This window comes from Oncorhynchus keta, chromosome 30 (genome assembly GCF_023373465.1).
Source record: "Oncorhynchus keta strain PuntledgeMale-10-30-2019 chromosome 30, Oket_V2, whole genome shotgun sequence".
Lineage (NCBI taxonomy): Eukaryota > Metazoa > Chordata > Actinopteri > Salmoniformes > Salmonidae > Oncorhynchus > Oncorhynchus keta.
The window spans coordinates 54,256,193-54,274,265 of NC_068450.1; the positions used below are offsets into that span (position 1 = coordinate 54,256,193).

General features: G+C 45.6%; 1 protein-coding gene across 5 annotated transcripts in view; it reads left to right on the plus strand.

Moving 5' to 3' along the window:
• Nucleotides 1–18,073, plus strand: part of LOC118363738 (tyrosine-protein phosphatase non-receptor type 4-like) — a 47,555-nt gene that overhangs the window by 15,862 nt on the left and 13,620 nt on the right. Inside the window, exons 3-15 of one of the 5 annotated variants that reach the window (XM_052488542.1) lie at nucleotides 8,825–8,932; nucleotides 9,538–9,604; nucleotides 9,701–9,779; nucleotides 9,919–9,963; nucleotides 10,059–10,111; nucleotides 11,386–11,506; nucleotides 11,813–11,900; nucleotides 12,045–12,133; nucleotides 12,993–13,056; nucleotides 14,254–14,426; nucleotides 15,575–15,643; nucleotides 15,884–16,030; nucleotides 16,266–16,427. In XM_052488542.1, the coding sequence (XP_052344502.1) occupies nucleotides 8,825–8,932; nucleotides 9,538–9,604; nucleotides 9,701–9,779; nucleotides 9,919–9,963; nucleotides 10,059–10,111; nucleotides 11,386–11,506; nucleotides 11,813–11,900; nucleotides 12,045–12,133; nucleotides 12,993–13,056; nucleotides 14,254–14,426; nucleotides 15,575–15,643; nucleotides 15,884–16,030; nucleotides 16,266–16,427 (1,265 nt within the window). Of the gene's footprint in view, nucleotides 1–8,824; nucleotides 8,933–8,995; nucleotides 9,015–9,537; nucleotides 9,605–9,700; nucleotides 9,780–9,918; nucleotides 9,964–10,058; nucleotides 10,112–11,385; nucleotides 11,507–11,812; nucleotides 11,901–12,044; nucleotides 12,134–12,992; nucleotides 13,057–14,253; nucleotides 14,427–15,574; nucleotides 15,644–15,883; nucleotides 16,031–16,265; nucleotides 16,428–18,073 lie in introns of those variants that run through there. The other 4 variants (XM_052488543.1, XM_035744896.2, XM_035744897.2 and 1 more) reach the window with 4 other exon arrangements.

An 18,073-nucleotide genomic window follows, 5' to 3' on the forward strand; every position in this document is an offset into this window, starting at 1 on the left:
TGCTTTCTTCAGCACACAGAGGGGCTGTCAACAGTTTAGTGAACTTTGTTTCCTATGGATGTTTCCTGAACAGATTTCACTTAGTTTCCCAAATGAAGTACAGGGTAGCGGCAGGAACAGGGTTGGAGAGCCCATGGCATACAGAGTGTGGGCGGAATATCACCTGTCTCGCAGCGAGTGAAATAAGTGTTGTATTTATTTCTCAGCTGCTCATATAAAGCACAGCTCCGCTATAAAACCGAAGTAGCCTATTTGCGTGCATATGGATGGCTCCCCCTCACCTGTTCATGCTCATTTGATAATGGGCCAATCTAAATCAAAACTAATTTGACATATTTGTAAAAACAGGATAAAAAAATAGTCTGATGGGTGAAAATAGGATCACTCGATGAGAGAACAGCTGTGCAGCCTGAGGCAAGGAAAAGTGTGCAAGCTTTTTTTTTGAGACTTTGTCAAATCAATAGCCTATAGTCGCATCATATATGTTTTGATTTCTAAAACATTGAGGTTTGTATCATTCATAACTAAAGTTGCCAAATAACTCTAAATCTAGCATATAGGACTTGTTTCAAATGATCACTTTTACACTCGACATAGCCACTTCATATGCGCACTCGCTCTGTAATGGGAAAATATCTTTCTATTTCATTCAGCTAAGTTCAATTACATCCTTCTTACTATTGCACGACAATAACCGTCTGACAAAATGTCATGACTGCCACAGCCTTAGTGGTGTTTACTAATTTATGCAGATACTTAAAGGTTTCCAGTTATTATTCATTTCCTCTACATTATTGATCACTTAATGCCAGTTACACAGTCAAACACAGTCAGAGAAGTACTTCCGTTTCAGTGCATGGGGCATAGTGAAGCTCTGTGAAAATCACTGTTTCACTGAACAAGCCAGTCAACTGGTTGGTCCGGTTTCTTTACATTACTGAGAGATTGGCGTATGTAGTTAGGTGATTGAAACATGCTTTTTCTGCTTTCTTGCCTGGTTGGCATTACAAGGTAGACTGTGATTGTGGAGCCTCAGTTGAGATTGAGAAGTATGGTGTTCCTCAAGGCTCCATGTTCAGACCAATGGTCTTCCTACTACTAGTAGGGCGTCTGTTTGTCTTGTCCCGTCCCATGTATATATATTTTTCATCGTATATATTTTTATATCTCAATTTCCAATTTACGGAAATGTTATATCTCAATTTCCATCTGCGGACTAAACATACTCTCCTGCAACCCGCCTCTGCTATTTTTTACACCGGAACCCCCATCAGAAGCTAGCCATCTAACTAGCTAGTAGTCAGTTAGCCATTGCTAGCGGTCATCACTGTTAACTCGGACATCAGCCAATCTCAGCCCGGTCAATTCCTACCAGTCTGCACAGCGCGATATCAACCCAGAGCATATGCAGAGTTCTGTCATACTATACAGGTCTGTGCCCAAACAATTCGAGCTTCTACTTTTAAAAACCCACCTTTCCAGAAACAAGTCTCTCACCGTTGCCACTTGTTACAGACCCCTTTCAGCCCACAGCTGTGCCCTGGAGACCATATGTGAATTGATTTCCCCCCATTTATCTTCAGAGTTCGTACTGTTAGGTGACCTAAACGGGGACATGCTCACACAACTGATCAGGTACAATCCTGAATCCGTAACCAACTTGCCATCTAAATACAACTCTGCTGTCTTCAACCAGGATCTCAGCAATCATTGCCTCATTGCTTGCATGCGTAATGGGTCCAGGGTCAAACGACCACCCCGCATCACTGTCAAACGCTCCCTAAAACACTTCAGCGAGCAGGCCTTTCGAATCGACCTGGCCCGGGTATCCTGGGAGGATATTGACCTCATCACATCAGTAGAGGATGCCTGGTTTCTCTTTAAAAGTGCTTTCCTCACTGTCTTAAATAAGCATGCCCCGTTCAAAAAATGTAGAACTAAGAACAGATATAGCCCTTGGTTCACCCCAGACTTGACTGCCCTTGACCAGCACAAAAACATCCCATGGTGTTCTGCATTAGCATCGAATAAAGTACATGGAGAATAAAAGCACCTCCTCCCAGCTGCCCACTGCACTGAGGATAGGAAACATTGTCACCACCGATAAATCTACGATAATCGATCATTTCAATAAGCATTTTTCTACGGCTGGCCATGCTTTCCACCTGGCTACCCCAACCCCGGCCAACATCTGAGCACCTGCTGCAGCAACTTTCCCAAGTCCCCCCCACTTCTCCATCACCCAAATCCAGACAGCTGATGTTCTGAAAGAGCTGCAAAATCTGGATCCCTACAAATCAGCTGGGCTGGACAATCTGGACCCTCTCTTTCTAAAATTAGCCGCCAAAATTGTTGCAACCCCTATTACTAGCCTATTCAACCTCTCTTTCTTATCGTCTGAGATCCCCAAAGACAGGAAAGCTGCGGCTGTCATCCCCATCTTCAAAGGTGGTGACAGTCTAGATCCGAATTGTTATAGACCTATATCCATCCTGCCCTGCCTTTTCTAAATTCTTCAAAAGCCAAGTTAACAAACAAATCACCGACCATTTCGAATCCCACCGTATCTTCTCCACTATGCAATCTGGTTTCCCAAGCTGGTCATGGGTGCACCTCAGCCACGCTCAAAGTCCAAAACGATACCATAATCGCCATCAATAAAAGACAGTACTGTGCAGCCATCTTCATCGACCTAGCCAAGGCTTTTGACTCTTTCAATCACAGCATTCTTATCGGCAGACTCAATAGCCTTGGCTTCTCAAATGACTGCCTCGCCTGGTTCACCAACTACTTTTAGATAGGGGCGGCAAGGTAGCCTAGTGGTTAGAGCGTTGGACTAGTAACCGGAAGGTTGCAAGTTCAAACCCCCAAGCTGACAAGGTACAAATCTGTCGTTCTGCCCCTGAACAGGCAGTTAACCCACTGTTCCTAGGCCGTCATTGAAAATAAGAACTTGTTCTTAACTGGCCAGTTAAATACAGGTAAAATAAAAAATAACAAATAGAGTTCAGTGTCTCAAATCAGAGGGCCTGTTGTCCCAGACCTCTGGCAGTCTCTATAGGGGTGCCACAGGGTACAATTCTCGGGCTGACTCTTTTCTCTGTATATATCAATGATGTCGCTCTTGCTGCTGGTGATTCTCTGATCCACCTCTACGCAGACGACACCATTCTGTATACATATGGCCCTTCTTTGGACACTGTGCTAACAAACCTCCAAACGAGCTTCAATGCCATACAACACTCCTTCCGAGGCCTCCAACTGCTTTTAAATGCAAGTAAAACTAAATGCATGCTCTTCCACCGATTGCTGCCTGCACCCTCCCGCCCGACTAGCATCACTACTCTGGACGGTTCTAACTTGAATATGTGGACATCTACAAATACCTAGGTTTCTGGTTAGACTGTAAACTCTCCTTTATTGCCTCCCTACTCTTCTACATTTGCACACACTGTACATAGATTTTTCTGTTGTGTTATTGACTGTACGTTTGTTTATGTGTAACTCTGTGTTGTTGTTTTTGTCGCACAGCTTCAAATCGAATCAAATCAAATAAAATTGTATTTGTCACATACGCATGGTTAGCAGATGTTAATGCGAGTGTAGCGAAATGCTTGTGCTTCTAGTTCCGACAATGCAGTAATAACCAACAAGTAATCTAACTAGCAATTCCAAAACTACTGTGTTATACACAGTGTAAGGGGATAAAGAATATGTACATAAGGATATATGAATGAGTGATGGTACAGAGCAGCATAGGCAAGATACAGTAGATGGTATCGAGTACAGTATATACATATGAGATGAGTATGTAAACAAAGTGGCATAGTTAACGTGGCTAGTCCTTCTGTAGCTCAGTTGGTAGAGCATGGCACTTGTAACGCCAGGGTAGTGGGTTCGATTCCCGGGACCACCCATACGTAGAATGTATGCACACATGACTGTAAGTCGCTTTGGATAAAAGCGTCTGCTAAATGGCATATATTATTATTATTATATTATTACATAAGGATGCAGTCGATGATATAGAGTACAGTATATACGTATGCATACGAGATTAATAATGTAGGGTAAGTAACATTATATAAGGTAGCATTGTTTAAAGTGGCTAGTGATATATGCACATCATTTCCCATCACTTCCCATTATTAAAGTGGCTGGAGTTGTGTCAGTGTCAGTGTGTTGGCAGCAGCCACTCAATGTTAGTGGTGGCTGTTTAACAGTCTGATGGCCTTGAGATAGAAGCTGTTTTTCAGTCTCTCGGTCCCAGCTTTGATGCACCTGTACTGACCTCGCCTTCTGGATGATAGCGGGGTGAACAGGCAGTGGCTCGGGTGGTTGATGTCCTTGATGATCTTTATGGCCTTCCTGTAACATCGGGTGGTGTAGGTGTCCTGGAGGGCAGGTAGTTTGCCCCCGGTGATGCGTTGTGCAGACCTCACTACCCTCTGGAGAGCCTTACGGTTGTGGGCGGAGCAGTTGCCGTACCAGGCGGTGATACAGCCCGCCAGGATGCTCTCGATTGTGCATCTGTAGAAGTTTGTGAGTGCTTTTGGTGACAAGCCGAATTTCTTCAGCCTCCTGAGGTTGAAGAGGCGCTGCTGCGCCTTCTTCACGATGCTGTCTGTGTGCGTGGACCAATTCAGTTTGTCTGTGATGTGTATGCCGAGGAACTTAAAACTTGCTACCCTCTCCACTACTGTTCCATCGATGTGGATAGGGGGGTGTTCCCTCTGCTGTTTCTTGAAGTCCACAATCATCTCCTTAGTTTTGTTGACGTTGAGTGTGATGTTATTTTCCTGACACCACACTCCGAGGGCCCTCACCTCCTCCCTGTAGGCCGTCTCGTCATTGTTGGTAATCAAGCCTACCACTGTTGTGTCGTCCGCAAACTTGATGATTGAGTTGAAGGCGTGCGTGGCCACGCAGTCGTGGGTGAACAGGGAGTACAGGAGAGGGCTCAGAGCGCACCCTTGTGGGGCCCCAGTGTTGAGGATCAGCGGGGTGGAGATGTTGTTGCCTACCCTCACCACCTGGGGGCGGCCCGTCAGGAAGTCCAGTACCCAGTTGCACAGGGCGGGGTCGAGACCCAGGGTCTCGAGCTTGATGACGAGCTTGGAGGGTACTATGGTGTTGAATGCCGAGCTGTAGTCGATGAACAGCATTCTCACATAGGTATTCCTCTTGTCCAGATGGGTTAGGGCAGTGTGCAGTGTGGTTGAGATTGCATCGTCTGTGGACCTATTTGGGCGGTAAATTGGAGTGGGTCTAGGGTGTCAGGTAGGGTGGAGGTGATATGGTCCTTGACTAGTCTCTCAAAGCACTTCATGATGACGGAAGGGAGTGCTACGGGGCGGTAGTCGTTTAGCTCAGTTACCTTAGCTTTTTTGGGAACAGGAACAATGGTGGCCCTCTTGAAGCATGTGGGAACAGCAGACTGGTATAGGGATTGATTGAATATGTCCGTAAACACACCGGCCAGCTGGTCTGCGCATGCTCTGAGGGCGCGGCTGGGGATGCCGTCTGGGCCTGCAGCCTTGCGAGGGTTAAAACGTTTAAATGTCTTACTCACCTCGGCTGCAGTGAAGGAGAGTCCGCATGTTTTCGTTGCAGGCCGTGTCAGTGGCACTGTATTGTCCTCAAAGCGGGCAAAAAAAGTTATTTAGTCTGCCTGGGAGCAAGACATCCTGGTCCGTGACTGGGCTGGATTTCTTCTTGTAGTCCGTGATTGACTGTAGACCCTGCCACATGCCTCTTGTGTCTGAGCCGTTGAATTGAGATTCTACTTTGTCTCTGTACTGACGCTTAGCTTGTTTGATAGCCTTGCGGAGGGAATAGCTGCACTGTTTGTATTCGGTCATGTTACCAGTCACCTTGCCCTGATTAAAAGCAGTGGTTCGCGCTTTTAGTTTCATGCGAATGCTGCCATCAATCCACAGTTTCTGGTTAGGGAATGTTTTAGTCGTTGCTATGGGAACGACATCTTCAACGCACGTTCTAATGAACTTGCACACCGAATCAGCATATTCGTCAATATTGTTATCTGACGCAATACGAAACATATCCCAGTCCACGTGATGGAAGCAGTCTTGGAGTGTGGAATCAGCTTGGTCGGACCAGCGTTGGGACAGACCTCAGCGTGGGAGCCTCTTGTTTTAGTTTCTGTCTGTAGGCAGGGATCAACAAAATGGAGTCGTGGTCAGCTTTTCCGAAAGGAGGGCGGGGCAGGGCCTTATATGCGTCGCGGAAGTTAGAGTAACAATGATCCAAGGTTTTTCCACCCCTGGTTACGCAATCGATATGCTGATAAAATTTAGGGAGTCTTGTTTTCAGATAAGCCTTGTTAAAATCCCCAGCTACAATGAATGCAGCCTCCGGATAAATGGATTCCAGTTTGCAAAGAGTCAAATAGAGTTCGTTCAGAGCCATCGATGTGTCTGCTTGGGGGGGGGGATATATACGGCTGTGATTATAATCGAAGAGAATTCTCTTGGTAGATAATGCGGTCTACATTTGATTGTGAGGAATTCTAAATCAGGTGAACAGAAGGATTTGAGTTCCTGTATGTTTCTTTCATCACACCATGTCTCGTTAGCCATAAGGCATACGCCCCCGCCCCTCTTCTTACCAGAAAGATGTTTGTTTCTGTCGGCGCGATGCGTGGAGAAACCCGCTGGCTGCACCGCCTCGGATAGCGTCTCTCCAGTGAGCCATGTTTCCGTGAAGCAAAGAACGTTACAGTCTCTGATGTCCCTCTGGAATGCTACCCGTGCTCGGATTTCATCAACCATGTTGTCAAGAGACTGGACATTGGCGAGAAGAATGCTAGGGAGTGGTGCACGATGTGCCCGTCTCCGGAGTCTGACCAGAAGACCGCCTCGTTTCCCTCTTTTTCGGAGTCGTTTTTTGGGTCGCCGCATGGGATCCATTCCCTTGTCCTGTTTGAAAGGCAGAACACAGGATCCGCATCGCGAAAATCATATTCTTGGTTGTACTGATGGTGAGTTGACGCTGATCTTATATTCAGTAGTTCTTCTCGACTGTATGTAATGAAACCTAAGATGACCTGGGGTACTAATGTAAGAAATAACACGTAAAAAAAAAAAAAAAACTGCATAGTTTCCTAGGAACGCGAAGCGAGGCGGCCATCTCTGCTTTGCTTTATCTTGGCCAGGTCGTAGTTGTAAATGAGAACTTGTTCTCAACTGGCCTACCTGGTAAAAAAAAAAAACATTTTATTTTTTACCTTTATTTAACTAGGCAAGTCAGTTAAGGACAAATTCTTATTTTCAATGACGGCTTAAGAACAGTGGGTTAACTGCCTTGTTCAGGGGCAGAACAACTTTTTACCTTGTCAGCTCTGGGATTCAATCTTGAAACCTTTCGGTTACAAGTCCAACGCTCTAAACACTAGGCAACCTGCCGCCCCACTAAATAAATAAATAAATAAAGGTGAAATAAAAAAATAGTAGCCTAGTGGGTAGCCTATATGACATGGGCCAATCAAATCAGGCAAAGAGAAGTCACTGTGTGTAGTATAATTTGTGTTCCTTCCTTCTCCCAGCTCTCTGTAAATAATACATGGTCTGGTTCTGTGTTCCGGAAGCCTGTGGCTGCACATTGCCCTGACACTTCTAGAAAGCAGGCTGTGAGGCCTTGTTGTGAAACCCTTACAATGCCCAACCTCCAGTTAGAAACCCAGTAGGGTAAGCATTACACATACTTGCCCAACCTCCAGTTAGAAACCCAGTAGGGTAATCATTACACATACTTGTCCAACCTCCAGTTAGAAACCCAGTAGGGTAAGCATTACACATACTTGCCCAACCTCCAGTTAGAAACCCAGTAGGGTAAGCATTACACATACTTGCCCAACCTCCAGTTAGAAACCCAGTAGATTAAGCATTACACATACTTGTCCAACCTCCAGTTAGAAACCCAGTAGGGTAAGTATTACACATACTTGCCCAACCTCCAGTTAGAAACCCAGTAGGGTAAGCATTACACACACTTGCCCAACCTCCAGTTAGAAACCCAGTAGGGTAAGCATTACACATACTTGCCCAACCTCCAGTTAGAAACCCAGTAGGGTAAGCATTACACATACTTGCCCAACCTCCAGTTAGAAACCCAGTAGGGTAAGCATTACACATACTTGTCCAACCTCCAGTTAGAAACCCAGTAGGGTAAGCATTACACATACTTGCCCAACCTCCAGTTAGAAACCCAGTAGGGTAAGCATTACACATACTTGCCCAACCTCTAGTTAGAAACCCAGTAGGGTAAGCATTACACATACTTGTCCAACCTTCAGTTAGAAACCCAGTAGGGTAAGCATTACACATACTTGCCCAACCTCCAGTTAGAAACCCAGTAGGGTAAGCATTATACATACTTGCCCAACCTCCAGTTAGAAACCCAGTAGGGTAAGCATTACACATACTTGCCCAACCTCCAGTTAGAAACCCATTCGGGTAAGCATTACACATACTTGCCCAACCTCCAGTTAGAAACCCAGTAGGGTAAGCATTACACATACTTGCCCAACCTCTAGTTAGAAACCCAGTAGGGTAAGCATTACACATACTTGCCCAACCTCTAGTTAGAAACCCAGTAGGGTAAGCATTACACATACTTGTGTGATAGTTTTGCAATAACCCTCTATCAATTAAGTCTTTTTTTAGGCTACACTGTATTGGAGGTGTCAATCGCTTTATTGCCAACACACTTCCCAATCCTATATTGCTTCAGTCATCTATTATGAGATAGTCATATATCTGTACTACAGAATTTTGACGGCCTTGTCTGGTTTCTCTCCCTGCAGAAGCACGATCAAGGACAGGTCCTGCTGGATGTAGTGTTCAAGCACCTGGAGCTGACGGAGAGCGACTACTTCGGCCTACAGCTGGCCAACGACTCCTCAGACAGTCAGGTGAGGCCTCTTATCGGAACCCGGAACCACATCCTGCTCGATTTGACTCGTTTATTTTCGACAGGCTGTCGCAAGAGATCAGGTGAGGCCATGAGATTGTGCACGTTGGATTACATTTGCGGTCGGGCGGCGCAGAATCACTGATCTGCAAATCAACTGCCTTTCGAAATGACTAATTATTATGTGATCAGGATTAGCGGATCTACTCAGAGCCCTGCTCTGGCTGATCCCCTCAAACACTCTGATTGGCAGCATAGCAGCATCTCATGAATGGGCTCTCTCCAGCCCCGTCAGCAAACGGTGGCGTTTCTGCAGAAAACAGATTGAGATACTAAGACGATTATGGGTCATGGTCTGCAAACAATGGAGTTGAAACAGAGGCTAGAATAGTGTGTAGAGGCTGCGGATTGTGTTTCTGAAAGTTCACAACTACCAATGCAAATATTCATTTGTGACAGCAGAAATTCAGACTTTTATACATATGTATATTTTTGATGATGCTGTCTCGCAGAACAGTTGGATTTCTATTCTGAACTTGCTCTAATGTTTTGAATAAAAATGTATCTTCATTTTTTTCATGGCCTATTTCCCCCCTTGTGTGTGAGGTTGTCTTCATCCATATTTTACAGAGGTGGCTGGATCCAACCAAACCCATAAGAAAGCAGTTAAAAAGTATGTTTGATACATTTGGAGTATTCTCTAGTATTTGCAATATTCTATTTATCGCTCGTTTTAGTTCCATTAATCTGGCTGTTTGTTTTCCTTCAGGGGGGTCTCCACACAGTTTAAATTTTAGGGTTAAATTCTTTGTAACCGACCCCAATAAACTTCAGGAGGAGTATACAAGGTAAGTGCTTAATGGGTGGCATTGTGACAGAAACAGGCAGTACACAATAGGCCTTCGTCTATGCTACTCTCCATTCAGTTTGATTATAAGGGGACTTAAAAGCTCTGTATTGATTTTGCTTGTTTTGGGTCCCCTTTAGGTACCAGTACTTTTTGCAGATTAAACAGGACATACTTAGTGGAAGGTGAGTGTGGATTTGTATCTGGTTGGTTTATTCAAACATTTTTAACAATCCTCACGTCGTGAATTTGAGTTTATAACTGATTCCTCGGCTCGCAGGCTGCCGTGTCCGTACATCACAGCCGCTCTTCTTGCTTCATACGCCGTTCAGTGTAAGTACTTCAATTATTCCTCTCAGCTATTCAACTAGAACTATACTACTGACTTATGGTCGCATAAACTCTGCCTGAAACCTGTAACTAACTGTACTAATGATAGAATATGTTCAATAGTGTATTTTCCCTATCACCCTCCTAATAGCCACCATGTGATTTCAAGCATTGAGAGTATGGGGGATCAGACTATTACAGTGGCTTGGAAACCCCAGACCGAAACACAACTGTAATACTACTTCATACTGTACTTGGCTTGTAATGATGCTGCTTTCATGTAGCCTGGCTGTTTACACATTGACCCCAATACGCCGCTGAGGGGGGAGGAGTAACAGCACAATCACCACAACTAGGCTGGCAGCAGGGCAGAAGAACACTGCTCATTGGTTGTTAGCTTAATAGGCTGGCTGGCTGGCTGACTGGATGCCTGTGATAATTGGCTGACTGGATGGCTGGGATCATTGGCTGACTGGCTGGCTGACTCCCTCGTGGGGTTGTAGTAAACGTATCACGCTATGTGGGAGGTATAGAGGTCACAGGAGGAAATGGAAAGTGGCCATGGTGGTCTCACCACAATTACTGTAATAACAACAATAGAATGGAGGATATTTCACAAGTGCCAGTCTGTCTGTCAGTCACAATTCTGACCAGGATAGTTAGTGTATACTGGGCTATTACTGTTCATTTTCCCTAGTGTTCACATACTGATATAGTTTCTATTTAAATGAAAGAGCGAGGCTCTTTATTAATTGATTCACATTATTGTGCTACGTACTTTTCTCAAAGTGCTTTGGAAATAGAGGCACTTAACCCCCAACTTCCTCATGTCTGCTCCCTTTTCATTATGGAAGACGGGATGTGTCCCAAATGGCACCCTGTTCCGTATATAGTGCACTATTTCTGACCAAAACCCTATGAGCCCTGGTCAAAAGTAGTGCACTATATAGGGAATAGGGTGCGATTTGGGAAGAGGGCAGACTGTTTATACAGTATGGAAACACTGAGACACTCAGCAAGAGGACTCGTCTCTCTGTCTCTCTTTTCTAAACATTGACACAAAAAAAAGGCAAGTGTTCGGCTCCTCTCAAGCTGCAAAAGTCCTGCTTCTTTCCGTTTGCACACAAAGGAGAAGGTTGACCAGAAAATTAGTGAATGAATGGGAGCTGTGCAGGAGGGAGAGAAGGAGAGGATTAAAGGCCTCATTGTGCTCTATGACACACACACACACTTGCACTTACACACTCACACACTGTGTGCTTTGTGTTGTGTTGCAGCTGAGCTAGGGGACTACAGTCAGAACGAGAACTTGCCCGGCTACCTCTCCGAATACTCTTTCATCCCCAACGCACCACAAGACTTTGAGAAAGAGATTGCCAAACAGCATCAGCAACACAAGTAAGAAGCAATCTCTCAACTGATATTGTGTGAGTTTGTGGATACATTGGTGTAAAATGGGAAATGCACAGGAAATATCAAATAACTTGTAGATTAAACAGGGATGGACTCTGCTCATTCACTGCAGCTGAGGCTGAGGCGGCTCAGACTTTGTGCCCAGGTCAGAACAAGGGCTGTCATTGTGTATCCTCTCACGTAGATGGTAGGGTGGCCTACTCTCTGCTCTCTGAATGGCCTGTGTGGAGCCAACTAAAGTGTCTCTCGCTCTCTCTCTGTATCTCGCACTCTCACTCTTTTTCCTTTCAGGGGACTGCCTCCTGCCCAGTCAGAGTTCAATTATCTAAACACAGCACGGACGCTAGAGCTCTATGGAGTCGAATTGCACTATGCAATGGTAAGTGTTCAGGTGTGAAATGGAGTGGTGCAGGCATACTATGCTCCCCAATCAACCTCTGTTAAGTAGAACCCATCCATAGGGAGTCAGAAAGCTGGGCACCTTACAATCCTCCTTGTCCCTCTTTCCCCTCCTCCGTGACAGGATCAAAGCAACACAGAGATTTTAATCGGAGTGATGTCAACTGGGATTGTCACTTATAAGAACAGGGTACGAATCAACTGCTTTCCATGGTGAGTCAAATCAATTGAGTATGTTTCCACATTCAGCCACATTCTCCATATAGGGGAGCCATTGGATGGGACACACAGAACCTAAAGAGTATTATAAATTGGGTGGTTCGAGCCCTGAATGCTGATTGGCTGACAGCTGCGGTATATCAGACCGTATACCATGGGTATGACAAAACATGTATTTTTACTGCTCGAATTACATTGGTAACCAGTTTATAATAGCAATAAGGCACCTCGGGGGTTTGTGGTATAAGGTCAATATACCACGGCTAAGGGCTGTTTTCAGGCACTCCGCGTTGCATCGTGTCTAGGAACAGCCCTTAGGCCGTGGAATATTGGCCTTACAAACAGTAGTAGCAAACATTGGATGAATAGCGTTTATGATGCTCTTCTTCTTTTCATGGCCCAGATTCAGCCATAACTTACTCGAGCTCTACTGTAAAGTGACAACATGAGCCCTCTCCCCACTGTTTGATCTTGCCCTACTCCCTTTGATGGTATAGTACGGGGAGAGTTTATCTTCATGAAAAGAGACTTCTGCAGAAATGAGTAATAGTGTAATTGTGTCAGGTTGCGACAGTGCGGTCTATATTTAGATTCTCTCTCTGAGTCATGCTTTAAGGAACCGGGGAAATAGGCCAGCAGGCACAATGGAACTTTAGAACACCTGAAAATGATTGGTTTCTGATTGAGGAACGGAGGGGATTCTTATGGATGATCACATGGGTGGCAAAGGGGAGTATGTATTCTATAAGCTTATCCAGTGGCTTCAGAATACTGGATAAGGTCTCTGTTATGGAGGAAATAAAGGAGAGATTCATTCCTATGGGTGGTAAAAGCTTCTTTTTCTTTCTTTCAGGCTACAGATTGTAAAGATCTCGTTTAAATGTAGACAGTTTTTCATTCAACTCCGAAGAGAATTGGTAAGTATGTCCTAGTTTCAACTGTGATTGCATCCCTACTATTCTGCCCTACCAAGAAAAAAAGGCAGTAACTGCTCATTTGGTTGAAAATGAGTTAATGTCATTTTTGCTACATGAAATACATGTTTAATCATGTGGACAAGTATCCTGCCTCTATTGTACTGTGTTCAGGAGAAAATGGGGGTCATGTTAGCAGCAAATGCAATAAGTTAGTGTGAAACCAAGGTAAATAAAAGCCATTTCTCTCAGTTCCACGCTATGAGCAGCTACTACCTTTTTGCTTGGCAGTGTTGTGCGAGCTCAAATTCTCTCTCATCATTATTCATGTTGGAGAATACATAATGCACGTTGTGTGTGTGCTAGGCTGGTCATATGAAACTAAATCTAAAAGGATTTGATCCCAACCTGGGTGTCTAGTAGTGGAAGACACACAAAAGGTTGAATATTGCAAGGCAAGGAGACCATTGAAAGCAGTTGTACTGTACTTGATATCTAGATGAAATGATGTCATGTGCTATAATTCATGTATCCGAGTAGAGAAGTACTACAGAGCACACCATAGCGTGTGGCCTAGAAGAAGCCATCTCATGGCCACTATGCAAGTCGAAGGGTGATTTCTTCCTCTGTATCCGTGTTCTTTTAGCGAGATCTGTGTGACATCAGTAGATCATGTGTGATAATCACACACACCTACTGTACCATGCTTCATGCTGTACTGTACGCCTAAGTGTGCTGAGCCCACCACTGACCTCTCTCTCTCTCTCTCTCTCTCTCTCTCTCTCTCTCTCTCTCTCTCTCTCTCTCTCTCTCTCTCTCTCTCTCTCTCTCTCTCTCTCTCTCTCTCTCTCTCTCTCTCTCTCTCTCTCTCTCGCCCTCTCTCGCCCTCTCTCGCCCTCTCTCTCTCTCTCTCTCTCTCTCTCTCTCTCTCTCTCGCCCTCTCTCTCTCTCTCATCCTCTCTCTCTCTCTCTCTCTCTCGCTCTCTCTCATCCTCTCTCTCTCTCTCTCTCTCTCTCTCTCTCTCTCTCTCTCTCTCTCTCTCTCTCTCTCTCTCTCTCTCTCTCTCTCTCTCTCTCTCTCTCTCTCTCTCTCTCTCTCTCTCTCTCTCCCTCTCTCTCTCTCTCTCTCTCTCTCTCTCTCTCTCTCTCTCTCTCTCTCTCTCTCACCCTCTCTTTCTCTCCCTCTCCCTCCCTCTCCAGAATGAGAGCCGTGAGGCGCTGTTAGCCTTTAACATGGTGAACTACCGAGCCTGTAAGAACCTATGGAAGGCCTGTGTAGAGCACCACACCTTCTTCAGACTAGACCGACCCTTACCACCACAGAATAACTTCTTTGCACATGTCTTCCAACTGGGCTCCAAGTACCGCTACTGGTGAGTGGGCCTGGGGAATGTGTCTCTGTTTCCCAAATGGCACCCTATTCCTTTTATAAAGTGCACTACTACTTTAGACCAGGCCGTGGTCAAACAGAGTGTACTATGTAGGGAATATGGTGCCATTTTGAAGTGCATAGTCTCTGGTGACGTTAGCCTTTAGCCGATTTGGTTCTTGGTGCTGAGATTGCATGTTAAAATGTGTTTTGAAAGAGAGTTACTTATGTAGTTGTGATCCCAGCAGGCAGAACTGGCTGTAATGATGGCGTTTCAACCAGCTTTTCCCGCTAAGATTGTGTTTGTTTGTCAATGTATACAGGAGTCTTGTGAGCGATAGTGTGTGTAACTGTATAGCTGATGCCTGAAGGTGTCTAAACCTCACCAGAGAAAACAGTACACTCTTAGAAAAAGGGTTCTGCAGTTGTCCCCATTGAAGAACCCGTTTTGGTTCCATGTAGAACCCTCTGTGGAAAGAGTTCTACATGAAACCCCAAAAGGTTCTACCTAGAACCAAAAGAGGTTCTTCAAAGAGTTCTCCTATGGGGAAAGCCGAAGAACCCTTTTTGGTTGTAGGTAGCACCTTTTTTTCTAAGAGTGTAGGCTACACATAATATAATAATAATAATATGACCTAATACTTTCAATTTCCCCTGATTCACTCAGTTCAGATCCAGTCCTCCTATTTTGTGTTGCCTTCAGGATAACACCATCATAATTTTGCTGAAGCATATTTGCATTTTTGTACCAATCACGACGGTGCCATTTGACCCATTGTGCCGCGTATCACAGAAATAGTGTGGGCTGGTTTGCATAACACAGGAATATGTTTACTGTGCCTCCTACAACTGCCAGTAGAGACCCAAAGCTCCAGTCCACTCAGCTTTGCCAATGCCATGTCACGCCTTGTGAGTGACTGACTAATAGTGTGACAGAGTGAAAAGAGCTGTGGTTTCACACACTGGGGCGTGTCCCTCTTAATACGTCCTGCTGGCTCACTACACACATTTTTAAAATGTCTAAACAGTAGGTAGTGCAACACTGGTTTGGGTCCCCTCTTACTCCAGGAAATGAAAGTGTGAGAGCAGAGGTTGGTGGTGAATGTTTTCCGTTAGATGATAAAAAAGATAATGTTTCTGTGTTATATGCAGTGGTAGGACAGAGGTGCAGTCTGTCCAGTACGGCAAGGAGAAAGGCATCAAGGACAGGGTGTTTGCCAGGTAAGACACATTCTGAAGCCCAAATGAAGTGACACTATTGCTTACTGATACTAAGAGAATGACGTCAGAAATGTGAGAACATGAAGAGACGGGGATGGAGGAATCTTACACTGAATAAGGAGCAAAAGTCTAATGAGTGGTAAACCGTTCTCATCCTGCTAAATTGAAATCTGATGAACATGTTACCTGCTGCAATCCAAACTATCAATAACAATGACCTCCATATCATCAACCCATCAGGTCTCCCAGTAAGCCCTTGGTGAGGAGGCCGATGGGTGGAGGGATGGACTGGGAGTCAGTCAGCCGGAACTCCAGAGCCTCTCTGTCTGACGACCGCCTGGAGACCCAGAGCCTGCCCACACGCTCCCCTCCAGGCACCCCCAACCAGTGAGTAGCCCTAACCTGTAGTGTAAGCAAACAGTACATTCCTTAGTGTCAAATCCATGAGCGGGACTGAACAAGTGCACACTTCGGGGAGACGGAGGTTAAGGAAATTGGGCTAAAGATGTAACCTACTGCTGAGGAGGAGGAGCGATGTCAAGTAACTCTAAATAACCTTGGATGACAGTACACTCGGGTACCTTACATGACCCTCCCTCCTCCTCTGTCCTCTTGTCTTTAGCAGGAACTCCAAGTTTGCACAAGAGCGCCTGCGGCCGTCCTCCGTGGGACACCTGCTGGATCATGTGATCTACTACGACCATGCCTCGCCCTGCCCGACCTTCACCAATCACAAGTCGGCCTCCTCAACCCAGGCCAACTCCATCAGCCTGGATTCTACCCCGTAAGTCTGTCTGCCACACACGCCCACACACACACAGCCCTGAGGTCATTTCAAACAAAAACATCAGAGAAAAGACGAAACATGGACAGTTGAATAAGATGAGGAGGAAGAAGAAACATGGACGCTCTTGATAGTATCACTGCTCTTTTAATAAGCTTTAGGTATCGGCCTCGAGGCCTCCGTCAGAGCGTTGAGGCCGATACCTAAAGCTTAAAGAGCAGTGATACTATCAAGAGCGTCCATGTTTCTTCTTCCTCCTCATCTTATTCAACTGTTACCATGCACCTGCAACAAAGATCAGCTCAGATGTGCCTTTTGAATTTTCAAACAAAAAAAGACCAGGCCATGAGCATCTCTTTCATCGAGACTTGATCGGGTTGAATGTCCTCATACCGTAAATACGCACACACGCACACACGCACACACACACACACACACACACACACACACACACACACACACCGCCTTCTAATTTCTATGTCTTTACAAACCATTTGTTTTTATTATGCAAATACCCCGGGGCTGTAGCACCAAGCTCCGGCTGCCTGACGACTACAAAATAGGCCTCTTTCATGGCTGTCATTTAAGCGTCCATAATGAGGTCGGTGCTTGGCAGGCAGGCCGAAACCAAAGCAGTAGGTTGGGGCTGCAGGCACATCACAATGGTGAATGCTTGTTATGTTAATAACACAGACAGAGTGGGCTGAACCATTGCAAATCTTCTCATAACATCAAGGAAATATGCCATTACCCCGTTTCTCTTTCACTCTTGTGAAGGATCATGACACATTCTCTGAAAGAGCAGAATTCTTTGAAGTGGTTTGGCGTGTTTGTTTCGACTTGGATGGTTTTTTTCTCTCTCTCTCTCTCTCTCCTCTCTCTCTCACTCGCTGTTTCCCTCTTTCTTTGGATAGGCACTTCCTCAGTGTACCTGTGCCTGTCGTTTTTGAACTTACATTTACATTACATTTACATTTAAGTCATTTAGCAGACGCTCTTATCCAGAGCGACTTACAAATTGGTGCATTCACCTTATGACATCCAGTGGAACAGCCACTTTACAATAGTGCATCTAAATCTTTTAAGGGGGGTGAGAAGGATTACTTTATCCTATCCTAGGTATTCCTTAAAGAGGTGGGGTTTCAGGTGTCTCCGGAAGGTGGTGATTGACTCCGCTGTCCTGGCGTCGTGAGGGAGTTTGTTCCACCATTGGGGGCCAGAGCAGCGAACAGTTTTGACTGGGCTGAGCGGGAACTGTACTTCCTCAGTGGTAGGGAGGCGAGCAGGCCAGAGGTGGATGAACGCAGTGCCCTTGTTTGGGTGTAGGGCCTGATCAGAGCCTGGAGGTACTGAGGTGCCGTTCCCCTCACAGCTCCGTAGGCAAGCACCATGGTCTTGTAGCGGATGCGAGCTTCAACTGGAAGCCAGTGGAGAGAGCGGAGGAGCAGGGTGACGTGAGAGAACTTGGGAAGGTTGAACACCAGACGGGCTGCGGCGTTCTGGATGAGTTGTAGGGGTTTAATGGCACAGGCAGGGAGCCCAGCCAACAGCGAGTTGCAGTAATCCAGACGGGAGATGACAAGTGCCTGGATTAGGACCTGCGCCGCTTCCTGTGTGAGGCAGGGTCGTACTCTGCGGATGTTGTA